Source organism: Dendropsophus ebraccatus, chromosome 4 (assembly GCF_027789765.1).
Source record: "Dendropsophus ebraccatus isolate aDenEbr1 chromosome 4, aDenEbr1.pat, whole genome shotgun sequence".
In the NCBI taxonomy this organism is placed as follows: domain Eukaryota; kingdom Metazoa; phylum Chordata; class Amphibia; order Anura; family Hylidae; genus Dendropsophus; species Dendropsophus ebraccatus.
The window spans coordinates 64,983,171-65,009,595 of NC_091457.1; the positions used below are offsets into that span (position 1 = coordinate 64,983,171).

The 26,425-nt window shown below is 41.6% G+C and overlaps 1 protein-coding gene across 1 annotated transcript in view; it reads left to right on the forward strand.

Annotated features, from left to right (window-relative positions):
- NRN1L (neuritin 1 like) overlaps window positions 1-25,787 on the forward strand; it is a gene marked incomplete at its 5' end in the record, with an annotated part of 32,446 nt that extends 6,659 nt beyond the window's left edge. The window contains 2 exons of the mRNA XM_069967885.1: window positions 18,749-18,914; window positions 24,015-25,787. Of these exons, the coding sequence (XP_069823986.1) occupies window positions 18,749-18,914; window positions 24,015-24,306 (458 nt within the window). The remainder of the gene's footprint in view (window positions 1-18,748; window positions 18,915-24,014) is intronic.
- Window positions 25,788-26,425: the final 638 nt, after the last annotated feature.

Genomic DNA, 26,425 nt, shown 5'->3' on the forward strand with positions numbered 1-26,425 from the left:
GCGGTGCACGGGCGGCGACTAACGATATACATTACCCATCCACGTTCCAGGGCTGCTGCTGCGGTCTTCTTCTCCCCGGGTCCCGCGCGCTGTAACGTCAGAGGTCCCGGCCTGTGATTGGCTGAGCGGCCTGTCAGCTGACAGGCCACTCTGACGTTACAGCGCGCGGGACCCGGGGAGAAGAAGACCGCAGCAGTAGCCCTGGAACGTGGATAGGTAATGTATATAGTTATGCAAGGGCTGCAAGGACATTGGTAACAATGTTCTTGCAGCCCTTGTTTAGCGATTATCGGGCCGTGTAATAGGCCCAGTAAACGATCGGCGTTCTAGCAGATCGCTGCTCGTTTACAGGTATTATCGGGCCCAGCTCGGCCCGTGTAATACCACCCTAAGGCTCTGTTGCCAAGGACCTGCATAAAACTGGATCCGGCCCTGCCTAACAGAGTCACAATTAGGCTAGGTTCACACACATTATTAACCCCTTCATATCAGCCATACGTATACATATGTTCCTGCTGCACATACCCTGTGCAGCAGGAGCGTATATATATACTTTCCTGACTTCAGGGGCTTTTGATGTGTGCCGGTTTGCTGCAGTGAGAGCGGTCCCGCACACATCAATTTGTCCGGGTCCGGAGATAATTATAGGCAGCTGCGATCTCGTTTCAGGTAGTCACAGTAGCGGATTATAATAGGTCTGTTTTGGGCGATAGCCCGGTGCCCTGAGCTCCTGGGGGGCCCATGGTCACCCAGACTTGTACTTTAGGGATGTATTGTCTCCCTGCTACAGTTCTGCCATGATTTGCAAAACAATTGCTGCTTTTTTCTGTGATTTTGCACAAATTAGATTATTATGACATTATTTATCCTGTACTATGAACACAACGCTTCTGCCCCCATAGTTACAGTGGGGTAGGGGGCCCAGGCTTTGTGAACAGCCCGGGGCCTATAGTGAAGTTAAAGGGGTTATCCAGCGCTACAAAAACATGGCCACTTTCACCCTACTGTTGTCTCCAGTTTGGGTGGGGTTTTGAAACTCAGTTCCATAGAAGTAAATGGAGCTTAATTGCAAACTGCACCTGAACTGGAGACAACAGTAGGGTGAAAAGTGGCCATGTTTTTGTAGCGCTGGATAACCCCTTTAATCCGCCCCTGGGTAGTCAGTGACAAGCACCTGTCACTGACTGATCAGGACCCTTTGTATATGCATTAGGCTGGCACACCCTTTCTGTCCTTCCTCCCCACCCTCATCATCATTAGGAATGATGCAGGCAGATTGCTTCCTATTCCCCACCTGTGTGTAAAATGAACATGGGCTGTATCGTAAATACACCTGTGCAAAGCTCAAACAGCAGTAAATGTCCCTGGATCATTCTTAATGATGAGGAGGGTGGGGAGGAAGGACGGAAAGGTGGTGCCAGCCTAATGCATATACAAATGTAAGCCCCGGCCGTTAGACACAGCGCTGCCGGATTAAAAGTTGTTTTGATGACAATAACTGCATCCCCTGCCAAATGGACCCCAGGACAGATCTTGGATTAAAAGCAGCTATCCAAGTGATTTGGGGGGGGGGGGGGGCAGATGGTGGGTACAGAGTCACTTTAAATTATATATCAGAAAAAAAATAAATAAAAAGCAATGAAAATGTTTCTGTTACACCAATATGATATTAATAAAAACTAGAGTTCATGGCGCAAAAAAAAGACACCCCAACCAGCCCTGTAGGTGGAAAAATAAAAGCGCTGTGGCTCTTAGAAGGCAGGGAGGAACATTGCATTAGTTTGACATCAGGGCATCAATTACCTCAGTCATGAACAGGTTAAAAAAAATAATGCTGTAAATAGACACATTTTTAAAATTTTTGCACAAACATTTGTTTTTCTGTGGACATTAAGGGTGCGCTAACACGTACAGGATCTGCTGCAGATCTGCAGCAGATTTGATGGCGCTGATTTGAAGCTAAAGATTTGCAACTTCAAATCTGCGCCATCAAATCTCTCACAGATCCTGTACGTGTGAACGCACCCTAAAGGGGTATTTCACCCAAACATAACTTATGTTGTTGACAGAGAGAACAGCTCACACACAGATTTTTGTGTCTTTAGCAGAAAGCAGCAGCTCAGAACTGGGGGAAGGAGAACTAAATAGATAGTATGGAATGAATTGTTAGTCTCACCATGTGCAGCAACATATCCAAAGTTATGCTTGAGTGGAATTTTTATTCTGCTGCCAGTATGTGACCCGACCCCTTTCACCCCCCGCCGCCCCCAGCCCCCAGCATACATTACCTGCTCGGCGCCACGGCTGTGTGTGAGGCTCCAAGCTTCCCTCGCTCTCCATCCGCCAACCAGTGCCTGGCAGCACTGATTGGCTGATGGGGACCGACGGGAGGCCGGAGCCTCACTTACAGCCACGGCGCAGAGCAGGTAATGTATGCTCCGGGCCGGGGGCTGCAGGCAGCGGGGGGTTAAAGGGGCCGGGTTACATATCTGTTGTAGATATGTAACCCCATAGACCTTCACACTACCAGGATCTGCAGTGGATTTCGCTGCAAACTTGCAGTGTGAAATCCGCTGTGGATCCGGTACGTGTGAAGCTACCCTTATGTAGTACATTATTAAAGAGAGAATTTTGAGCAGGTTAGCCTACTGACAGCTCCCTAGTGGGCTTGGGGAGCTGAAGATAAAGCAATGTCTCTTACCTTCATCCTCAGTGCTGTTACTCTGCTGTTAGTTTTACTTGGTAGGCAGTTAGGAACACTGGGGGAGCTGCTACTACCCTACTGTACACCAATCTGACCCACCCCTGGCTGGCTTCCCCTAATCATTAGAGAGGGCAGGGATGATTATCAATGAGGGAGCTGGCTGGGGGTGGGTCTTTGTGTGGGGGACGCGGCTATGGTCCCTGGACCGGTGCTCGGTGAGGACATTAGCCACAGCCTCAGTTCTCCTAACAGCTTATCGGGCACAGCTAACAGCGCGGGAACGGGGCTGAGGATAAATGTGAAAGACATTCCTTCATCCTCAGCGCTCCGTGCCCACTAGAGAGCTATCAGCAGGTTAGATTGGTCTAACCTTCTGATAGTTCCCCTTTAAAAAAAGAAAAATGGTTATATTTGTTCTTTACTTTATGAAGATATTTTGCTTTTATTTTACTGTCTGTGAAACTAGCCTTATTTTACGTTTGCCTATTTAAAGGCGATGCACCTGCTGAGGACGTATCATCATCTTTTTGATTAGTTGCTAATGTAAAAAGAGCCTGACATAAGGGAGAAAACTATAAAAAAAAATTTAAAGCAGTGAGCTGATGGGCCGTGGGCAATTGCTTTTACTTGTTATTTGTACCAGTTTCGATACGTCCCAATTTTAGTGCATATTTTCTGCAAATGATTCTTTATTGCCCCCATTCTTACTCTCATGCTCATTCTGCTTTTATTTGTGGTCTATGGTAAGGTGAGGTGTCAGAACGACAGTGAAACTTTTCTCTAATTTTTTTGTCTATATGACTCATGTAGCTAATAAACTTGATTAAATTGGAAGCACATTTATCTCCAGGCTCTTAAGACTTCTCACTTCTGACTAAGAATGAATAATTTGCACATATTTTGATTAATTTGACTGTATTAATCATGAAGGTGGACTTTTGTTTTCAGGTTTGCACACTTGCCATGTTGTGCCTAGGGATGTGTTGTTAAGTCCTCATGCATGAATGGGTTAATCGGCTTTAGGTTGCGTTGCTTATTAAAGCTGGAGGGCAACGGCAGGAGAGAATGGTTTATTCCATTGAGATTTAGCAGCTGTTGTGTTGTTTCCTCCTATTACGTTTAAAAATCATCTAGCTTTCCTTTCTGTTGTATCATTGAATAGGTTGTGCATACTGCTAAGTTTTTGGAGAAGACACACCGAACTCTCAATTGTTTTCTGCTGCTTCCAGGAGAAAAACAAAAAAAAACTTTTAAAATAGTGAATTATTTTCTTTTTAACATGACCTGCTTATCGTGGATAGTCCAGTTAGTTATTGTGCCCTTGGTTCTTCAATTAGGTAAGATCTATCTGTCTGTAATTGTAATGTGTCTACATATGTTTTGTTTTTTTGTATTTGCATTGCCTTTAGTTATTATGCCACAGCTTATGTTTTTTATGTTATGCCACAGCTTATGTTAGAATCTATCTATCTATCTATCTATCTATCTATCTATCTATCTATCTATCTATCTATCTATCTATCATTTTCTAATTTCTTAACTACATTGATGTTATATTTGACAGTAATTTAAGCTTCAGTTGATTACATTTCATTACGTTTGCATGTTTACCCATAACTATTCTACTTGTTTATGAATTGAGAAAATGTTTGTGTCTCAAAATACATTATTATTAGTCTTGTAACAGCCCATTAAAATATACTACTATATATTCATATTATAGGCCATCAGAATTATCCTTTAATTTAAATGAAAGATACCATTTTATAATGCATCAGCATTCCTATGAGGGCCTAAATGTAATATAATTCCCTTGAAAATAAGCTCCCAAATGCAGTGTCCCAGTTTTTCAACAGGCTTAGAAAAGGCATAGACAGGAATACTTAGGTCAAAATCTGCTCTGTTTTATGTTTTATATATGTGCCATCATGTAACAAGCTTTAGCTTGTCATTAGATTTTTTTATTTATTTTAGAACAGTGTACTGTGTTGTATATTACACTTGTGTTGCTTGTACTTGTATTACAGTATATTTTATACTGTGTGTTGTATTACAGTTGCATTGCTGGTACTTATGTTACTGTATGATATATTTTTCTTTTTATTGTGTTACAGTTGCCTGCTGGTGGCTGTGGCATATACTAGTTTTTAAGGGGTCAAATGGTTCTTTTTTTGCATATATTCGTCACATATAGATGCTATGAAAACTGGAGGTTCTAGGTTTACATTGGTTGTCTGTGCACTAAATTGTAATGTTTGCTGGAAGCTACACTATGATAGAGCTAAATGGCAGACTTAGAGGCAGGCGGGAGAAAGTCACACCAGGACAGCCTAAAATTATAGCAGATTGCTCTGCCATTCTGTCAACATAAACATCACTGGAGAGATGATGCCCCTCAATGGTCTTATGTTCAAAATCCTGAAACATGTTACACCCTTACCAGATTAAAGTTGTCCAAGCATTAAAATGCATTCCCTATTTACAAGGGGTTCAAACAACTAGGACCTTGTGATCTTGAGAATACATTGCCAAATCTTCCATTGGAATGTTGCCATGCTTACACATGCACATCATGGCTCCATTCATTGTCTATGGGACCTTCCGAAGATAGCCAAGCACTGAATTTCACTATTTTTGGCAGATATCATAGACAATGAATAGAACAGTGGTGTGCATGCACGAATGGATACTCAAGACCCTGTTCTCAAGACCATAGGGGCTCCCAGCCTTTGGTCCCCCACACAATCACATTTATCTCCAATACACTATGGTAGGAAAACACCTTTCAGTTGGTCCTTTTGATGTTAAATCCTCCAGAATAATTTCCATTAGTCATATGTGTGTATGGTGGGAAATAATTTACACAAATTAACTTTACTTGTCCACATCCTCACAAACAGTGGCAAAGAAAGCTTAACGGTTGCAGCCACATCAAGAAAAGCAAGCAATGTTTTGGTTGCAATACATGCACAGGTCCTAGCATCTTGGCAGTTTCAATCTACAAGGTTGTGCTGCAGAAAATTCTGTTTTCAATCAATTTCAGGTGATACCTCACTAAGCCCATGCCTTTTGCTTCAGATCTTACAATCCACAGAAAAGAGGCTAACTATCTGATTGCATGGGGGTCCAACTGCTTGGGCCTCCTGCAGTCTTGAGAACAAGGACGAAGTCTCCTATTAGAATGGAGTGGCTGCTAAAGAAAACCTCAGGGCCCTGTTTTCAAGATTATGGTGGGGGGGGGGGAGGCAGTGGTCAGATGAGAAAACCCCTTTAAGGCTAAAACAGTGCAGTGTGGAGGACTAACATGATTGAACACATTAGGCCACACCATGGTAACCAGACTCCCACTATAGCTCTTCTTAAGTCCCTACAGAACTGGTTATAGGCTTAGGGGCCCTTTTACACAGACCGATTTCAGGCAGAAACCGAGGGGCCAATCAAGATCAGCACTTGTTTGCAGAGCTCAAATATTTCCTGATGACCTGTTTAGATGTGCAGACAATGACAATAATTTAGATGGCCAAACAAATGATTCAGTCAGCCGATGAGCGAGTTTGTTTTTTCATCGGTTGATTTCTGGCTCTTTTACACAGGCTGATTAGTCTAGTAACAAGAAAGGATACACAGTATTCCATATTCTGCAACAGACAGTAGAGTGTTGCAACTTTTTTATGCAACATATACAGATTAGCACAATACCTATACACTTCAGCTTAAAGAGTACCTAAACTTTTAAACGACTTCTTGAAATGTCATACATTTGGACCAGTCCCCCACTAATCGCTAGAGTTCGGCAGATGAGTTTTTAGGGACTTAGAATTAAGTTTAAGGAACCTCTTTTCACCTCTTTACTTATATTAAATACATCCGTATTTCGTATTAGTGTCACCTAAATTTTCTTTTACTGATTAGAGTCAGATACTAAACGTTGTTCTTTCTTTCTAATCTGTTTCTATTTTATGACTTTTCTTTTTTATTTCACTTTTTGTACATTGTTATGAAGGCTGCCATCTTGCCTGAAAGAATAAATGTGAACAGCGCTCCATAGTGTAGTATCCAAGGTTAAAGGGTGAGAACCTTCAGAATAAACAGAGGACTCTCACCTGATCGTGTTGTGCAAATGCAAGGCACAACGCTCGGTATAGTTATAAGTTGGACCGCAGCCACTCCCAGCAACCAAAAATAGGTACTAAAATGTAACAATTCCTCCGCTCCACTCTGGGTAAACGATAGGCGCAGGTCCACGTAAGTGGGTATAAAAACTTTTATTGGCATAAAAACACAACGCGTTTCGAAGTCGGGCTGACTTCTTTCTCAGGTGTCAAGTCTCAAGTGTCAAGTGTCTTTCTCAAATTATTTAAAAATATGTTTAACATAGAAACATTATTTCAACAATGTCATTTTCTGATGACACATTCCCTTGAACCATCCCAAATACATGTTTTTGCTTCAGATTTTGCAAAATAAAGGTCTGATATAAGGTGTATGGAGCCCCGTCAAGAACAACCACCGACAGATGATGTCAGTGGTCTTAGGGGTCAGATATGATGTAATAGCATTCTCGCTGTGGCTTACCCCTCCCCATAGAGAACACAGGAACACTCAGACGTGTCAATCGCTCCTGTGTATGGTGAGGATGGGCAATGAGCAGGAGACATAAATAACGATCGTTGGGCCATCAATTATTGAAGGTGTATGAGGGGGCCTTAAGAAGGTATTGTATATAGCAGTAGCCATTGTATAGTAGGAGTCATTGAATGTAAGATTGTAAAAGTCTAGTCTGTGTTTTTGCTTTTGACATAGAATATTTTTGATGGTAAGAAAAACATAGCGTGTACCATTGAAAACCTCTCTTAATCTCTATGGGGTTCAGTCAGGATCCATTTGGCATAGTTGTTATGGTTTCATTACAGATGTAAGCTATGCTGCTAGTGCAGTCTAGCACTATAGAGATGAAACACAAACACACGTAAAAATAGAACACAGAACACAGACATAAAAAATGCCCTTAGCAGCTTGTTTACAATTGTATGCAATAAAAATAGGAATAGGCCCTAAACTGTTGACACCAAGAACTAGGGTTCTGGATGCCATCTTTCAGAGGAAGTGTCAGTCTGGAAGGGATGATGTATTGGGAGGCGTATATTGACATGTTACTAAACATTGTGATGACAAAATACTGCCTCGCAACATGTCCATGTGGGGTCAGTAAACTTGTATTTGGCTTAACCCCTTAACGACCGCGGGCTTATATTTACGCCCTGCGGCCGCCTCAGGGAGTTCAGAGTGGGGCTGTGCGGCGACCCGGCTCTGAACCGCGGGGGCCCCGTGTGCGGCATGTAGCTTGGGGCCGCGGCTATTAGCGGGCACGGTCCAATCGCCGTGCCCGCTAATAAAGTAATCAGATGCAGCTGTCAAAGTTGACAGCTGCATATGATTACTTACTTCTGCCCATCTGTGGTGGTCTAGTGGCGGAAATCCCCCCCGGGTCGTTGTCCTGGAGGAGCGATCCCCGTGTCTTCACCTGGCCGGGGTCTGCACCGTAATGGCGCTGATCCCGGCTCGGCACTCGAATGCTTTTGGCTGCAGCAGCCGAAAGCAATCGAGTGCCTATCTCATTGATCTATGCTGTATATCTATACTGCATAGATCTCAATGAGAGATCAGAATGCTTATACTAGAAGTCCCCCAGGGGAACTTCTAGTATATGTGTAAAAAAAAAAAAAAAGTGTCATTAATAATAAAAAGCCCCGTTCCCTAATAAAAGTTTGAATCACCTACCTTTTCCCATGTTATAAATAAAAATAAACAAATAAATAAACATGTTTGGTATCACCGCGTGCGTAATCGCCCAAAATATTAATTTATTATATTACTGATCTCGTACGGTAAATGGTGTAAGCGCAAAACAATTCCAAACTGCAAAATTGCGCATTTTTGGTCGCATCAAATCCAGAAAAATTGTAATAAAAAGCGATCAAAAAGTCACAATCAAGCGTAATCAAGGTATCGATAGAAAGAACACATCATGGCACAAAAAATGACACCTCACACAGCCCCATAGACCAAAGGATAAAAGCATGGGAATGGAGCGATTTTAACCCCTAGACGACCCTGGACGTAGGGTTACGTCATGGAAGTCTGTCCCCAGACGACCCATGACGTAACCTTACGTCCTGGGTGTTTTTCCCGCTATGATGCGCGCTCCTGAGCGGAGCGCGCTTCATAGCAGGTGGGGGCCGGCTGCAATCAGCAGCCGGGACCTCACCAGTAATGACACGCAGCAGCGATTGCGCTGCCGCGTGTCATCAACCCCTTAAACGCCGCGGCGTTTAAGTGTAAGTGACAGGGGGAGTCCCCTGTCACTTACCGATCGGGACCCCCGCAGTGTGACTGCGGGGGTCCCGATCGTTGAAACGGACTGCCGGAAGTCTCTTACCTGCCTCCGTGCGGTCCGATCAGCGATCTGCTGCACTGAGCCTGCACAGGCAGGCTCAATGAGCAGATCGCCGATAACACTGATCAATGCTATGCCTATGGCATAGCATTCATCAGTGTAGAAATCAAAGTACTGTATGTAGAAGTCCCCCAAAGGGACTTCAAAAGTGTAAAAAAAAAAAAAAGTTCAAAACACTAACACACTACCCCAAAACCCCTCCCCCAATAAAAGTCTAAATCACCCCCCTTTCCCATTATATAAATAAAACATATAAAAATGAATAAATAGATAAACATATAATATACCGTAGCGTGCGTAATTGTCCGATCTATTAAAATATAACAAGCGTCATTGCGACCAGTAAACGGCGTACACGAAAAGAGGGGAAAAAGTGCGCAGATTACCGATTTTATGTTACATTATATATTTAAAAAAATCAATAAAAAGTGATCAAAACGTCCGATCTTCACAAATATGGTATTAATAAAAACTAGAGATCATGGCGGAAAAAATGACACCCCATACAGCCCCGTAGGTGAAAAAATAAAACCGTTATAAGCGTTACAATAGGCCCATTTTATTAATATTTAATTGCCCAAAAAAAGGATTTCATAAAAAAATATATATATAACATTAGAGAATCTGTGTAACCTGCATATGGTTGTGTTCGGACTGACCTATAGAATAATAGTGTCATGTCGCTGTTACCATATAGTGCATTACGTAGACACAGGAACCCCCCAAACGTTACCATATTGCATTCTTTCTTACGATTTCACCTATTTATATCTTCATAAATAATATATTTGGAATTCCATCATACATGTTATGGTAAAATGAATGACGCCATTACACAGTACAACTATTCCTGTAACAAATAAGCCATTACATGGCCTGTAGATAGAAAACTGAGAGTGCTAGAGCTCTTAGAAGGGGAGGAGGGAAAAACGAAAGCACTAAGATCAAAATTTGCGCAGTCCACTGGGTCATTTTGGGCCTGGTCCTCAAAGGGTTAAGGAACATATATTTGTTAACAACGGTTTGAATTTTTTACAAGCCATCACATAAAATAAAAGTTATACATGTTACATATTGTTTTAATCGTAACAACTTGAGGAACATATATAACAAGTCAGTTTTACCCCCGGGGCGAACAGCGTAAAAACAAATACCCCCCCAATAAAAACAATGCGTTTATTTTTTTTCAATTTCACCACACATTACATTTTTTCCTGTACTTTATGCAATTAGTACAATTAGTGGCACAAAAAATATGGGCTCATGTGGGTCTCTAGGTGAAAAAATGCAAGTGCTATGGCCTTAAAAGCACAAGGAGAAAAAAAATAGAAGTGCAATTAGATGCTGCACAATTGATATACCTGTACTACCTGCCTAACTACTGTGAAGCCCTGCCTAGGTGCAGGGCCAATTCTAGGTTTTCCGCTGCCTGAGGCAAGACCTGAAATGGTAACTCCCCCCCCCCCCAGTGCCCATGCCACCTCATTCACCCCCCCCCCCCCCATGCGGTATATTGAAAATCATAAGTAAGGCATGTGTGCAGAAAACCTACAGATTATAATATTTGCATACACACAATCCGAGTCCGCCATAAATCACTCTTCTGTGCTGAGGACATCACCCTTCTGTGCTGAGGACAAGAAAGAATACAATTTTTACTTTCCTATTCCACAAGTGTACAATTCTTCAAGGTTTTTTGATTCTCCAAAAATAAAAGGACTTGGCATATACAAGAGTCAATGCATTTTGACTAGAGATGAGCGAACCTGGAGCATGCTCGAGTCCATCCAAACCCGAACTTTCGGCATTTGATTAGCGGTGGCTGCTGAACTTGGATAAAGCCCTAAAGCTATGTGGAAAACATGGATATAGTCATTGGCTGTATCCATGTTTTCCAGACAACCTTAGAGCTTTATCCAAGTTCAGCAGCCCCAGCTAATCAAATGCCGAACGCTCGGGTTCGGATGGACTCGAACCCAGACCCAGTGCGCTCATCTTTAATTTTGACCACTCATAGTGGTTTTATTCATGGTCATGCATTACACCTTGTGGTGCATTTAAAAATATAGTGATCACATATTGTGTAGTGATGTCTGAAACCGATAGGAATACCTGCAATGTGTTTGCAGTCCTGATTCCCTTGCATTCTATGTCTGAGTGCAGCTATCATTTGCAGCTCACCTCTTCCATCCTCCTCATAAACATTAACATTCACATGGCCTCCTGTGCCTTCATGTAGTGATAATGGCCTCTTCTCTCCCAATATAGTGATAATTGCCCTCCTGTGCCTCCATGTAGTGATAATGTCTTCCTCTGCCCCATGTAGTGATAATGGCCTCCTCTGTTCCCATGTTGTGATAATTAGGGATGAGCGAACCGGCCGAGGTTCGGGTTCGTATGAACCTGAACTATCGGCTTCTGATTCCCGCTGTCTGCCCGCTCCGTGGAGAGGATGGATACCGCCTGAGGACCGCCTAGAAAACTGGGGTACAGCCTATGGCTATGGCTTTATCCCAGTTTTACAGGAGGTCCTCAAGGTTGTATCCACCCTCTCCATGGAGCGGGCAGACAGAGGGAATCAGAAGCCGATAGTTCAGGTTCAAACGAACCCGAACCTCAGCCGGTTCGCTCATCCCTAGTGATAATGGCCCTCTGTGCCCCCCATGTTGTGGTAATACCCTTCTGTTCCCCATGTAGTCATGTAGCCCTCCTGCGTCCCCATATAGTAATAATGCCTCCTGTGTTCAGAGGATTCAGATACAGTAATGAGTGGCAAATGTCAGAAAATCCAGGGCTGATGCCCTAGGTGCCTGGAGCCAGCAACATCCATGCTTTAGTATTAGGTATGTGGGCACCTTTAGACTCAAGGGGATCGTGAGTGAGAAAGAGTGAAAAATATGGCACAGTATGGCCCTCTTGAAAAGAAGCCGGATAGCATGTGAGTCTGATAGATATTTTAGTCTATTGGAGCTAGAAAGTTGAGTTACAGTAGAGTTAGTTGCATACCCTTAATAGGTCTATTGACTTCATAGATGCCAAAAGAGTGTAGTTTAACTTGAATTTGAAATGGACCAACAAACCCCTGTGTGCATCAGTATCGCCATTTCATGTCAGAGTAGTTGGGACTAGGAATTACTTTTTCTGGAAGCCAGCTTGCAAGAGGAGTTATGACCCTATTATATGGAGCGATTGTTAGCCAAAAAGGACAATATTGTCCCTGACTTGCTTGTAAATGATTGTTTGTTGGCCAGACACTTCCCCATGTAATAGGGGATGTACAGCTGATGACTGATAGAAACTGAAGATCATCCCGTGCACCTGCATGCCAATTCACAGCTGCACACAATGGAGCATGTGTCCGGAGCCGCAAGCTCCACTGTGTGAACTGACATGTCTTTGCGGCCGCTATTCAATGAACTGACATGTCTCTGCGGCCGCTATTCAATGAACTGACATATCAGTTTTTTGAGGCGCCACAAGTGATCCTGGCCATGTCAGTTTTTCGTGCGACCAGTTGTAATCCCGACCAGAGCGTATACTACCATTAATTCAAATAAAACGCAAATTGCAACAAAGGCCGTGATTTATGCTAAACATACGTTGTGTGAACATGGCCCAAAAACGTAAATGGGCTTTGGCTATGTTCACACATAATGTTTAACATTAATTACGCAATTGTGGTAAAATAATTTCTTTCCACAAATCCACCAAATTCATGACAAAAATAATGTTTTTTTTACCACGGTTGTGCAATTCACAGCAAAGTGCATAATTAACTCTAATTAAACACCATGTATGAACATAGCCTTTGCAACATAATTAGCATTACCAGACCTAATCACGTCCCTAATGACAAAGAAAGACTTTCTAAAGGCCCTATTACAAAGATTGTCTGTCAGGTCGGGCACTTGAGCCAGCGTCGGCTGATCGCAGTTTTTTAGGCTGGGTTCACACTACGTATATTTCAGTCAGTATTGTGGTCCTCATATTGCAACCAAAACCAGGAGTGGATTAAAAACACAGAAAGGATCTGTTCACACAATGTTGAAATTGAGTGGATGGCCGCCATATAACAGTAAATAACGGCCATTATTTCAATATAACAGCTGTTGTTCTAAAATAACAGCAAATATTTGCCATTAAATGACGGCCATCCACTCAATTTCAACATTGTGTGAACAGATCCTTTCTATGTTTTTAATCCACTCCTGGTTTTGGTTGCAACATGAGGACCACAATACTGACTGAAATATACGTAGTGTGAACCCAGCCTTAACATGTCAGAAATGAATTCACCACCTCCTCCAAATCTCTGTAGCGATGTTTGTGCAGTTCTGGCTGCATGATTATCTAGGCCCTGTAAACAAGCACTGATCTAGCAGATATGCGTTCACTTACTTGGTGGTTTGGGCCATCTAATACAACTTTTAATCATGTTTTTTGCAATACTTTTTAATTGTGTTTTTGCTGCAGTCAGGGCCAGCCCACTTCGCCTCTAGAGGCCCAGTCCTGGTACTGCACTTTTTTTTGTACAGGGTTTCCCAATCAAAAGCAGAAAGCTTTTGCTACTGAGACCAGGATGAGGTCTCCTAGCATCCCTGTTGGGGGCTGCTCTGCATAGCTTCCCCTGCAGGAATTAGAAATATAAACCTATACTTCTGTTTCCTTTTGGATCCACTTTTTGCAGTGGGTCAAAAACTGTGGTGGCAGCTCTCCAAAAACAACAGTTGTGTGTGACACCAACCTGAATGAAATTGTTTGGTGCCAAAGGAATGAGTGTACTTACAATAAGGTGCCTGTTCTGCAAAGTGACCTGCTCCAAGACGAGTCAAAGGAGGAACTGCATACACCTATCAAGGAGAAAACAAAAATGAATAGACATACAGTATGTGAGTGAGGAAGAGTCTGAGAGAGGCTGTGATCAGATAAGATCTGATAAAAACAGCAATGGTACGGCCTGTTGTAGCTAGTGTTGGGGTTTAGTGGATACAGGGACATCAAGAATGAGAGAGAAAGCAGACCTTGTGTCTCTGATACTGTGCTGTGTGGTAGCAGGGCGATGTATTGCTATATAATGAAAAATATCAGCATGTGTCAGTGAAGGGGCGCTGTCAGGGATGGTTGTCTGAAAGTCTAGGAGAAGGCCTATAAAATTAGATAGGTATACTACCTGTGTGTGGGTCAGTGTTATAGGAGAAAGGGGTGTATCTGCAATTAGTCCCTAGGGCAGCCCTATGCCAAGATGTATGTAAAGCGTCACTGTCACTCAAAAAAACATGTATAAGGAAAACAGAGCGGGTACCATACTAATTAACCAAGTGCAGCCTATGCATATAAATAGCCAAATCCCCAAAAAGAACCAAATCCCAAAAAAGAACATGTGCATATGCTATTCTTTTAAAAAAAAAAAAAAAAAAAAACTTGTGACGTCACACAGATATGTGAAAAGATTGCCGTCACCTCACCGATCTAAACATATAAGCGGGAGAAGCACGCAGTGTGTGCTTCTCTCCTTGGCTTACTGCTCAATCAATCTTGTAGGAGGAGGCTGTCTCCTGCAAATATTTGAATGGAACTGCGAGCTAGGGAGTGAAGCACACAGCTGCATGCTTCTCCTGGCTATATCTATCTGTTGGTGAGATCACAAACCTTCAAAACCTTTTATATCTCTGTGTGACACGCCAAAAGTTTTAAGTAACAGTAAAACTTTCTTTAAGGTAGACTATTCTATTGTATTAACCCCTTGTGTTGTACCTATGATGAAGGCACATGCATTTTAATGATCTGACACGCCTACACATTGCCATTCTTGCAATAGATGCCATCTCTATTATACGGAAAGTCTCCTGTTTAGTCTCAGATTAGAAAAGCAGATTCTTAAATTTCATGTGAGTTACCCAGAAAATGTAAACACAGTATTGGAGCCAGATGGTCTTTTCAAGATCATGCAGCATTTGTAACTTTACAGTTGAAGCTTCAGCAGGATCATGACATAACCCTTAATCCATGACTTGAACCCTTGTGTACTAAGCAGAAGATTAATTTATTTAGTCTCTGAGTCACAGAGAGGAAGCATATTATGTTCCTTCGATAGTATGAGGTAAATAAATGTCTAGTGTACCCAGTTGGCTGCACATAGAAAATGTGATAGGTCACAGCCAAAAGTCATGCAAGCATGTGAACGATGAACGTTGGTCTAATACAGTGAGGCTCAAAAAGTGGCAGAGAAACAGTGAATCAGCTACAGCCCCCACTGAGGGTCCCTAATGTCTACATAGGCAAAACTTGTAGATGTAGAGACAGAAGTGATTGCCAGTTTACTTTCTTTTCTTTTATTTTGCTTTTTTTTTTTTTTTGCTTTCTTTTGTAGCTATATTTCTTTAAGGCTTTTTGAGCTTTTTTGTTCATTCAAAATAGGTCAACATCAGATGCAATTGTGATTAGAAGTCCCCAACATGGAAAATTTTATTAGTATAGGAAAGAGACACTTTAGCAAACTGAGTAGGGAACTTTCATGCATCTAGCCAGGGCTGTAATTGCCATTAGGCACCACTGTGGTCCTGTGCCTAGGGTTGCAGTGTTTAGGGGGGCAGCACTTCAGTGAACTGATGTAAAAATTTGTCTGCAGACTTGCAGCCTCTGATTATGTTGCGGATTTGTGATTGATTTTACTACTTTCTGTGTACAGGGTGAATCTGCAATAAAATCTGCACATAATTTCCCGAATCAGCATACAAAAGGGTTGATGCCTATGGAATTGCCCTAATAGGGTGTATTCAGTCTGAGTGCCTAGGGCAGCAACAGCTGTAAATATGGCCCTGTATCCAGCTATATGATGAGGGAATTAAAGTGACTCTGTACCCACAATCTGACCCCCCCAAACCGCTTGTACCTTCGGATAGCTGCTTTTAATCCAAGATCTGTCCTGGGATCTGTTCGGCAGGTGATGTAGTTATTGTGCCAAAAAACAACTTTTAAACTTGCAGGAGGCAACCTGCCTGGAGCATTCCTAATGATGAGGAGGGTGGGGAGGAGGGATAGAGAGGGTGTGCCAGCCTAATGCATACACAATGTAGGCCACTCCCGTAGGGCACGAGGCTGCAAGCTTAAAAGTTGTTGTTTAGGACAATAACTGCATCACCTGCCGAACAGACCCCAGGACAGATCTTGGATTAAAAGCAGCTATCCGAAGGTAAAAGTGGTTTGGGGGGTCAGATTGTGGGTAGAGTTGCTTTAAAATATATGATCAACATGGTTCATACCCTGAAATAACATCTTTCTCAGTCCTACAATCCTGAGCCAGTAATATTTGAATGCTTAGCCTCAGAGCTTGTCTAACCATATTGTCTCTAAAAGTATATAAAAATGGTGCCTAAGTTATCGATATGTTGGGCAACCAGCTTTTATAGACTGTTGTAATCACAGGGGGAAATAGGAAGTCTGCAGACAGATTGTTCACTCTATATACTGTAAGACACTAACAAGCATCACCTTCCGACAATAATTGCCCAGGGCTTAATGCAGAGCTTGGAAGTCTCTAAAAAAATTTTTATGAGCAAGCTTTTTTTAACATTTTTACTGGATATAACTCCCTAGATCCCCCTACAGAATTTACTTTAGGAAACACTGGCCTGAAATTATTACAGGTTGGCCCATAGCATCATGTTGGCCTCTGCAAACCATCAGAATATACTCTTTACTATGGCAGCCTGTCCTGTCTATCTGAAGGTCACCCTGAAAGTGTGATCTGATTTCACTACTGGTGTTAAGTACCCTAAGACAAGAGCATGGGACATACAGTGACCTGATTAATGATGTACTTGACCCCTACACTAGGTGGCCTAGGGCTGGCCCTAGCTGAGATGAGGCTCTTTGCAATAATGATTTTTACCACCCCAGGCACCATGCTGCAGGGTTGTTTAGAGTAGGGCCTAGCCTTGCAAAACCTGGTGGGGAGGCATGATTTTCATGTACTAAGGAGAAGAAATTTGTTATTAGAAACTGACGGATTTCCACTAGCTATCTAGGTCATGCTGTATATGATGAAGACAAAGAGTTACATTGTGCAGGTGCTTTACTGCTGAGGCTATGACTATAGAAGAGAAGCCATGTGCCTGCAGACCAGAGGATGATGTAACCTAGGCTAGAGCTTAGGTCAAGCTGTTCAACTCAGGAGCCAAAAAGTCTCTGAGGCATTACAAGCAGAGAGATCAACTGTGAGGGAAAGTGGCTGACTGGGTTGTAGAGAGCCTTCTCAAATGGAGAACTGGATTCCACATACACCCAGAATAATGTTTGTAGTCTATAGACCAATATAGGCAAGTGTATTGTTAAGGTCTAGAGATGGGGGAACCTCGAGCATGCTCGAGTCCATCCGAACCCAAGCTTTCGGCATTTGATTAGCGGTGGATGCTGAAGTTGGATAAAGCTCTAAGGTTGTCTGGAAAATATGGATACAGCCAATGACTATATCCATGTTTTCCACATAGCCTTAGGGCTTTATCCAAGTTCAGCAGCCACCGCTAATGCCGAACGCTCGGGTTCGGATGAACTCGAGCATGCTCGAGGTTCGCTCATCTCTATTAAGGTCCCATCTAATATAAGGACACCTTAGGGCTGGTGGATGGGCGACACAGTATGATCAAAATGTGTGTTAACAGCCCTACTTTTCTATATAAATTAAGTGTAGCAGTAATCTGTATATAAAAAGTTGTATATATTCAATATCCACTGTCCAGTAATTACAGACAGTTTCAAAAGATCAAGCTGTGAGAGTCACATGTCCTGAATTTACCACCTCCCTTATAATTGTCCACAAAGTTCAGAAAGTACTTCAACTCCCTCCTGCCACTGCACTGTAAATTAAAGTCGCTGCAGTCTATGCCTGATGCTGCAGCGACGTTAATTTACAATGCAGGATGACACAGGCACAGAAGCTGTGCCTGTGTCATCCGTGGCGGGCCACGGCTGTCAGTTATAGCTGGGGACCAACCCCAACTGTCAGCACCGGAGTGCGGTTAACCCTATAGATACTTTGGTCAGCATGACCACAGCATCTATAGGGCTTCAGTCGGAGAATTCTCACTGTCCTGAGGGAGAACTCTCTGGTAACCATCGGGGATCTGCAATGTGATCGCAGAGCCCCGATGGTAGCCATGGACACCGGAAGCCTCAGGCTTCCAGTGCTCTGGCAATGGAGGCTGGCGGGGTAGGAATGGAGTTAAGGCTGTGAATACTGCCCCCTCCCCTTTCTCCCCTGCCGCTATTACAAGCTTCTAACTGTGGCAAGGGACAGAGGAGAGGGGGCAGAGCTAGGGACTTCAGCTTATGGGATCATTATGATCCCATAGCCACCGCTAATCAAATGCCGAATAATTGGGTTCTGATGGACTTGAGCATGCTCGAGGTTTGCTTATCTCTAGTGTCTTATGTTTAAAACGTTTTAGAGAACACTAATTATTACATTTTGTTGCCATGATTATTTATTTATTTTTCATATATTCCAGCATTTTATAATCAAGAAATATAACATACACGCACATTGAAATTGATCTGTTCTTTAATATCTGTTATTCTGTTTGCTTCAGCTCTGTTACACATTACGGTGAAAGCAGCAAGCAGTAAATGTGACACTATTTATAAAGGATTTGCTGACTGTCTAATCAGCCTGGGGGATAGTATGGCTCAAAATGTCCAGCAGTCCAAAGTAAATGAAGAGCTCGATGATGCTGAAGAGCTTGACTCCATATGCAAGTAAGTAAACTGAGCACAATCATGAAATACATTAAATAGTATGTGTACAGTTCATATATTTTGGCAGACCCAGTTGTCAGGCGGAATACTCATTTAACACTAGACCATCAGTAACTTTATATCTAACACCTTTATGTCCTAAACTCCCTCATATACATTAGAAATTTTTTGATCAGTCTACTCTGAGGCCTCCTGACTCTCCCAGGGGACATTGGGGTACATTGGGCATGTTGGATTTCAACTCCCTGATCCTGAGCATTATACCCTTAACCACTATGTTGTGGTTGTCTCATCATGAACAACCCTTTTTACATGAGAGGTATGGTGTGGGCTGTTGTTTGGCATCAGGAAAGAGGAGGACAGCCAGGCATTATGATTAACAACTAATTCCCCCCACCCCACTGTAACTATGGCAGCACTAGCGTAGTATTCATAGTATAGGATAGATAATATTATGATGCCCTGATTTGTGCAAAATTGCGATAAAAAAGCAGTGATTTTTTTGCAAATCATGACAGAAGTAAACCAGTATACCACTGAAAGTAAAAGTAAAAGTCTTTTTGGGTGGCCATGGGCCCCCCAGGAGCTCAGGGCCCCGGGCTCCTGCCCGAAAAGGACCCGTGGGGGGTTTGCAGTGGGCAAGTCCCTTTAAATCCTGCCATAACCAACATATTTATCAAGCAAACTCATTTTTTCATGGGTTTTCCATTCTAAATATCAGCCACTTCTATTGTAGCAGGATGGTCGATTTTTAGTTTTGTCTTGTTAAAAACCCCACCAATTTACTAAGGGCAATAGGACAGAGCGTTGGTCGTCTGGAGAAGTAAATCATTGATGTTTAGGGTTGTTGAAAACTAGACAATCTTAGTAAATGAGGCCCAATGTGTCTAATGTAAGTATATGATTTTACTATATGAAAGTGAAGTACATATGTTTGTAAAATGTAACTCCTGTGATAATAAAGAAATGCTATATAAATTTTAATAAATGATAAAAAAAAAAACCTTTACAGCTATGTTGAAGCCATGTTTGCTGTATATCTAACAGATACAAAAGGAGTATCAATTTGTCATCTGCCATTTAGGTATATGTATAGACTCACTGCAATAGGCACAGAATACCTTGGTAATAGATATTGACTGTTGGCATAATTAGCCAAAGAAAATGCTTTGGTTGGTCATATAAGTGTTTGCTATGTTATCTTTTATATAGTATTTAGAAAACAGAGGCTCAAACAGACCAAAATGGAACTTCAGTGATTTACCAACTATACACAACTATAACCTCATGCCTCTAAGATTACAAACTAATCAAGTGAAAATACATAATATTGGCTCTTAAGGTACTCTCAAGGAGGTCCTCCTGAAAGTCTGATCTGATTTCAATACTGGTGTTAAACACCCTAGTGAGCATGAGCCATACAATGACCTGATGAATGTTGTACACGACCCATACACTGGGTGGCTCACGGTTGGTCTCACTTGAAATGGGTCTCTTTGCATTAAAGGAGAAGTCCGGGGATTGCTAAAAGCCAGCAGCCTGCAGGGGGAGGGGGAAAATTGATGACAAGTAGGCACTTACCTCTCCCCATGCTGTGGTGAGTGGCGGGAGCGCTGTGGACCCCTGCCGGAAGTAATTTTCCCCCGAGTTGTGACATCATCACAAAATGCCTGTCCCGGCTGCTGAACTGGCCGCTTAGCCAATCAGTGAGTGGAGCGGCTTCTCACTCCAGTAACTGACTGGCTAAGCGGCCAGTCCATCAGCCAGGTCGTGGCGTGGACACCCCAGAGATCCTGGAGCCCAGTTCTGCTCCCACCACTCACTGTAGGCCTAAGGACAGGTAAGTGCCTATTTGTCATCAATTTCTCCCCTGCAGGCTGATGGCTTTTAGCAATCGCTGGACTTCTCCTTTAATAATTGTTGGTGCCCCTACACACCATTTGGTGTGTGCACAATATTGCCATTTGGTGCTCAAATAACAGGAATATTCAGTTGCCTAAATGCAATAGCAATACAGTGTACAAACAATATAGTCATATAACAAACAATATAGTGGTCATAAGGTAGGATAAGTATTTGGAATGGTTATGGGACGGCTCAGTCTTCTTTGTCAGGAGTTAGACGAAGAGGAAATGTAAGGGTTCCTGGTGGACATAGTGTTGCACTGAGCGATAAGGTCATGCCCCCAGTGCACCTATCAACTTATTTGTACATTGTCCAGTTTCCCGGACAGCAAGGCAGCTGATCAAGATAATAAATGCTGCATTACTTAGACACTACCTCTCTTATCCAGCAATTCAGACAGTTTGTTATCGGTATTATTGGTGGTCGACTCCCCTTAAGCATTTATTTTGTTCCGGAATACCTTTAAACTGTTAAAAAGGGTAATATTTGCCTGACCCCACCTAGTCTCCTAGAGATCAGGGCTAGGTCGTTTTTTTTAGGCTTATTGGTTTTTGGCACATGAAAAGCTTCATAACACAAATTTTAAACTGATCTTTAAACTCTTTCACCTTTAAATTTTGATGTTTTGTTCTTCTTTGATTTAGTTTGAATATTTTTGTATATAGTTTGTAGATTATATATAGATTGTAGATTTTAGATGCAGTTTGTATAGTAAATCAATATTCTCTGATCAGTCCACACTCTTATGACATTCCAAACAGACTTCCATCAAGCTTTTTGGAATTTATGACAGTAACCGTCTGTAGCAGGAAATCTGATTTAGCCCCAATGGATCCTATGAAAAGGTCATTTGGCCCTCAAATAGATCTATTAGGATCCATTTGAATGCATCAGAAAATAGGGGCATTGCAGTGTCATAGCTCCATTACAAGTTGAATCCATGACACATATGTGAGCAGAGTCTTACATGTAATCCACACCACTATTTTTGAATTTGGCAGAAAGAAGCCCCTACAATACTGTGTAAGTACGCTGTTTGTTACAGTTCTAATGATACAAACCAGATTTGTTTTCCATTTGAATTCTCGACATATTAAAAATAACAGTTAATGAGCTTGCCACCTTATTCACGGATTAAATTAATATAATCAAAAACTAACTATATCCAGCTAAATCAGGCTCCATCTGACCAGCCCATCTGGACAGACAGTTGCACTGTAAATTAATTTTCTCCTGTGACTGTTCAAGTTCACTACAAATTGCCTCATTAGCAAGGAACAACACATGCATGTAACTCACATATAAAGGCAACGCTTCGAGTAAAAGTTTAATAAAGAATGGATTTTTTTTCTTAAGTTTATAATATACGAGGCTAGGATCTATTTTACAGAATAGCTATTAATGTCTATAAACACTTTCATAATTTTATTTTGGTTAAATGCAATTACTTTTTATTTTTAAATTATTTTTTTGTGGATAGTCACCTTTTTAAATACTTTTCCAATACTTCTCTGGTCAGACAAAGGACAGCGGGTACTCTCTGCTATGCCATGACAGAGAAATAAAAAAGTGACATACATAAATTGTGTAAAAGTCCCAAATGTTTTCCCAGGGACATAAGATGTGCACAAATCCAACTGGCTTGTCTCACCATAGTTTAATGGTGTAAATTGGCTATGGCTATGTTCACACAATGTCATACAAATTTTTTTTATTTGAAAAGACTTTCGTTATTGCCACAATTTAACTAACTGCAATGCAATGCCGGACATCCAATGCATACAGTGTATAAAATAACCGATGTTGTCTGCGCAGACGTCAAAATAATGATCATGTCAATTATTTTTGGACGTCATTTGCAAACAGCAGAAGTTATTTTTTAGTTGCTCACACACAGTTTTTCTTTTGTCACAGTCCTTTCTCCGTTTTTACTATTAAATTCCATGGACTTTTCAATTAAAGCCACACCCAAAGGGCAATTAGTAACCCAGACTAGAATAATGTACCAGCAGCTTTTTTTGCAATGACGGGCGGCCAATCCTCAAAATGGACTCAAAATGACGGACATAATTTCAAAAATTATAAATGGACAAGAAAAAAACGTTGTGTGAACATAGCCTTAGGCTGTGTCGATAATCTGCTATGTCACTTCTTGAGATGCAACGTTATATGCAACTTTGTAAACATTGGCTACATCCCCTTTAACTTACCTTTTATAAACTGAGATGCACGTCGTAAAAGCTATTTATGGTGCAAACAATGGCAGACAGCATATTATTTTGGAATAAAATGCTCCAGAAAACAAGTTACTAGACACTGATAAATGTGAGCCAATGCTTGGAGGCTGACAGGCTTACAAAAAATGGCTACTTTCTTCTAGAAACAGCATATCTCTTGTCCTCGGTTTGGGTGTGGGTTTTGAAGCTCAGTTCCATTGAAATGAATAGGGCTGAATTATAATACCACACACAACCTGAGGTCAGGGGTGGTGAAGAAAGTAGCTGTGCTTCTTCTAATCCTGAATAACCATTTTAAACAACCAATTCTTATTCCCAGGTTATTGTATGCATGTTGTCCACCCCTAGTAACTTTCGATCATCAGCTGATTATCTTTCTGCAAGTTTAAAAATTATCAACTGACGGCTGATGACAGCGTAAAGATAATAATAAAGTTTATACCTACCTGCCCAGCCTCCCTCCAGTGTCCTGCAGCCTTTTCCCTGTGTTCCCTTCTCACCGCAGCCAATGCTGACACTTCTGGCCCCATTTCTTCGGTGATAGACTGCTCAGCCAATCACTGGCCACGCTGTCCCATCTCGGTTACTGATTGGCTGAGCAGCTTGTCACTGAAGAGACCAGGTCACAAGTGTAAGCGGTGGATGTGGTGAGAAGGGAAAGCGGGGAAAAGGCTGCAGGAAACCAGGGGAGCATGGTAAGTATAAATTTTTATTATTTTCTATGTAAAAAGCAAGAGCAGTTGAACGGACATCACTAATGATGCCTATGCACAATTATTGAGCCACTTACAGTGCACTGTCGGGCACACATTTATTCAAAAATACTAAAGGGTATTTTTTGAATATTTTAAATTATAAAATTATTGTAAGAATATAAAAATTACAGCAACATTTATTCAAGCTACACTGTTCAAGTTCACTTTATAATGTATAACTGATACTGTCATTATATATGTAGGTCGTGGGATGAATTTCACAAGTGTGCAAGCAGCGTCCTGATAAACTGTCCTGAAGATACAGCTGCCATCTGGGAATCTCTAAGGCAGGAGTCACGGAAAATTCAGTACCAAGGCAATTTGCATGACCTGTGCACTTCTAGAAATCAGCATCCGAATAGCATGGGGGCCATGGATACTGGAGAAACAAACAAGGAAACCCTCAGAGGTTTAGCATGCATGCTACACCATAGCCTGCTACCAACTGTTATTGCGTCAGTACTGGTTTGGATTGTAGTTGAAAAAGCATTATAAATGTTACAGCTCTCGGAAATAAAGAGATATATGACTACAGAGAGAGATCTTATTAGCTGGTTTACAGCTGATGATGTTTGCAAACATTTTATTTATTTTATTTTTTTCAATTCTATTTTTCTAGTCCTTTATACTTAACATATATTTAAAATTTGAAATTTATTTTTTCAGTCCATGATCAGATTCTGATTAATATCTTACTATAGCAGTATAGCGGTTGGAGAATTTTTCAATTTCAGAGCTCTAAATGTCCTTGCTGTCTTTAGCTCCCACTAGATAAAGCTAAGGGGCTGCCATTAAACAAATTATATACAATAATTGTATAAATAATAAAGAAATTGGTTATGCTAATGAAAAAAATTGCAGAGGGTATGAGATGATAGAAGACAACAAATGTATGCAGCCCTCTATTTGCTCTCAGAGTAGCAGCCCCACTACTCCAGAGGAGAAGTTCCCCTGTTATATCACCATACACCAGACCCTTCAGCCAATCACTGGCCTCAGAGGTCATGGGCAAGGGCTAGTGCACATGACCATCAAGGCCATTGATTGGCGGCAGCAGCTTGTGCAATGCATAGAATAATTGCATTTAGTACTTGTGCCATGGAAGCAGTGCCAGCACTTGACTGGGGGCAAATGGAGGGACAAGTATGTATTTTTTTTTTTGCATCCCCAGTTATTTTGATTAACCCAGAAAACCCCCTAGTGATGTGACAACAGCTAGGTTATTTTAATTTTATGTGTGTCTCCACCATTCATAATAAATTATTAGATGAGTCAGCTGAAAATGTTATGAAATGTTTTATTTTAACCTGATTTTGTCTTTCTTGCAAAGCTATTTACTGCTTCACATTGTACCAATAACCCAGCAGAACTAACATCTGATTTGTTAAAACATAGTATACGGGCATTTCACAAATATAGCAGAACATTTTATAAGAATAGTTTGCAAATGTTATCAATTCTTCAATATGCTTTTGTATTGACAATTTACTGTATGATATAACTGTGTACACTGCGTCTGCTTATAATGCCTACTTGCAGTTGCACACAGAATATACAGTTGTTTTTTTCTGTACAGTATGTCAGGGCTCACTATTATCACAGGACTATATTTTGTTATATAAGTATATATATAAAAGTTATCTCCAGTAAAATAAACTGGCTGCTGTGGTAACAAACGGCCTTTGGCAAAATTATGGCACTGCCACACGATGATCACACAACATTTTGGTTTTGTAGGAAATATGCACAATACACAGATCCAGGCTATGTTCACATGCTGTCAAAATGAAGAACATTTTTTTAGGACAGCCGTCATTTAACAGCAAATTACGCCCGTTATTTTAAAGCTGACATTATTGGTGTAATAACGGCTGTTATTTGTTGTTAAGGGTGCGTTCACACCTACCGTATCCGCAACAGATTTCACACTGCAAGATCCGCAGTGAAATAAACTGCAGTATGCGGTAGAGTTACTCCCTATGGCCTCTGCCTCTCTGTCTTATTAACTAATTGTCTGCTGCAAGTCAGCGCTTTGAGAGGCCGATACATTACCTGGCTACGCTCCGGCTTGCTTCTACAGCTCCCGGGTCTCTGGCGGTGCTCAGCCACTCAGTGCGCTGTCCCGCCACAACGCACTTATTGGCTGAGCGCCGTCAGTGACCCAGGAGCTGTAGAAGCAAGTGTGGCCAGGTAATGTATGAGCCTCTTCAACCACCCGACTTTTAGTTAATAAGACAGAAAGACTGCATTCTTGCAGCGGATTGAAAATATCGCTGCGTTGTTTAATGAAAACGGACATCATTTTGGCAGTTTGAGAAAATAGCCATAACAATGTTCAATCTTGCCCGAATTCTGCCGCAAGATTGTGTTTCAATTCAGGCCACCTAATGGTGAAAAATTAGACTACACTAACAATGCCACAGATTTAAAATAGTCAGATACACTTTGCTGAATGTACTCTCTCTAAGAATTCAACTGTTTTATTCAATCTGGGTCACTGTTTTTTTTTTTTTTTATGGGGGTGTAATTTTCCTTCAAAGTAAGCTGGGCAGATGTATATTCTAAGGGTGGCCATTCCATAATTTTTGCCAGGGATTGTATGAAAAAATATTGT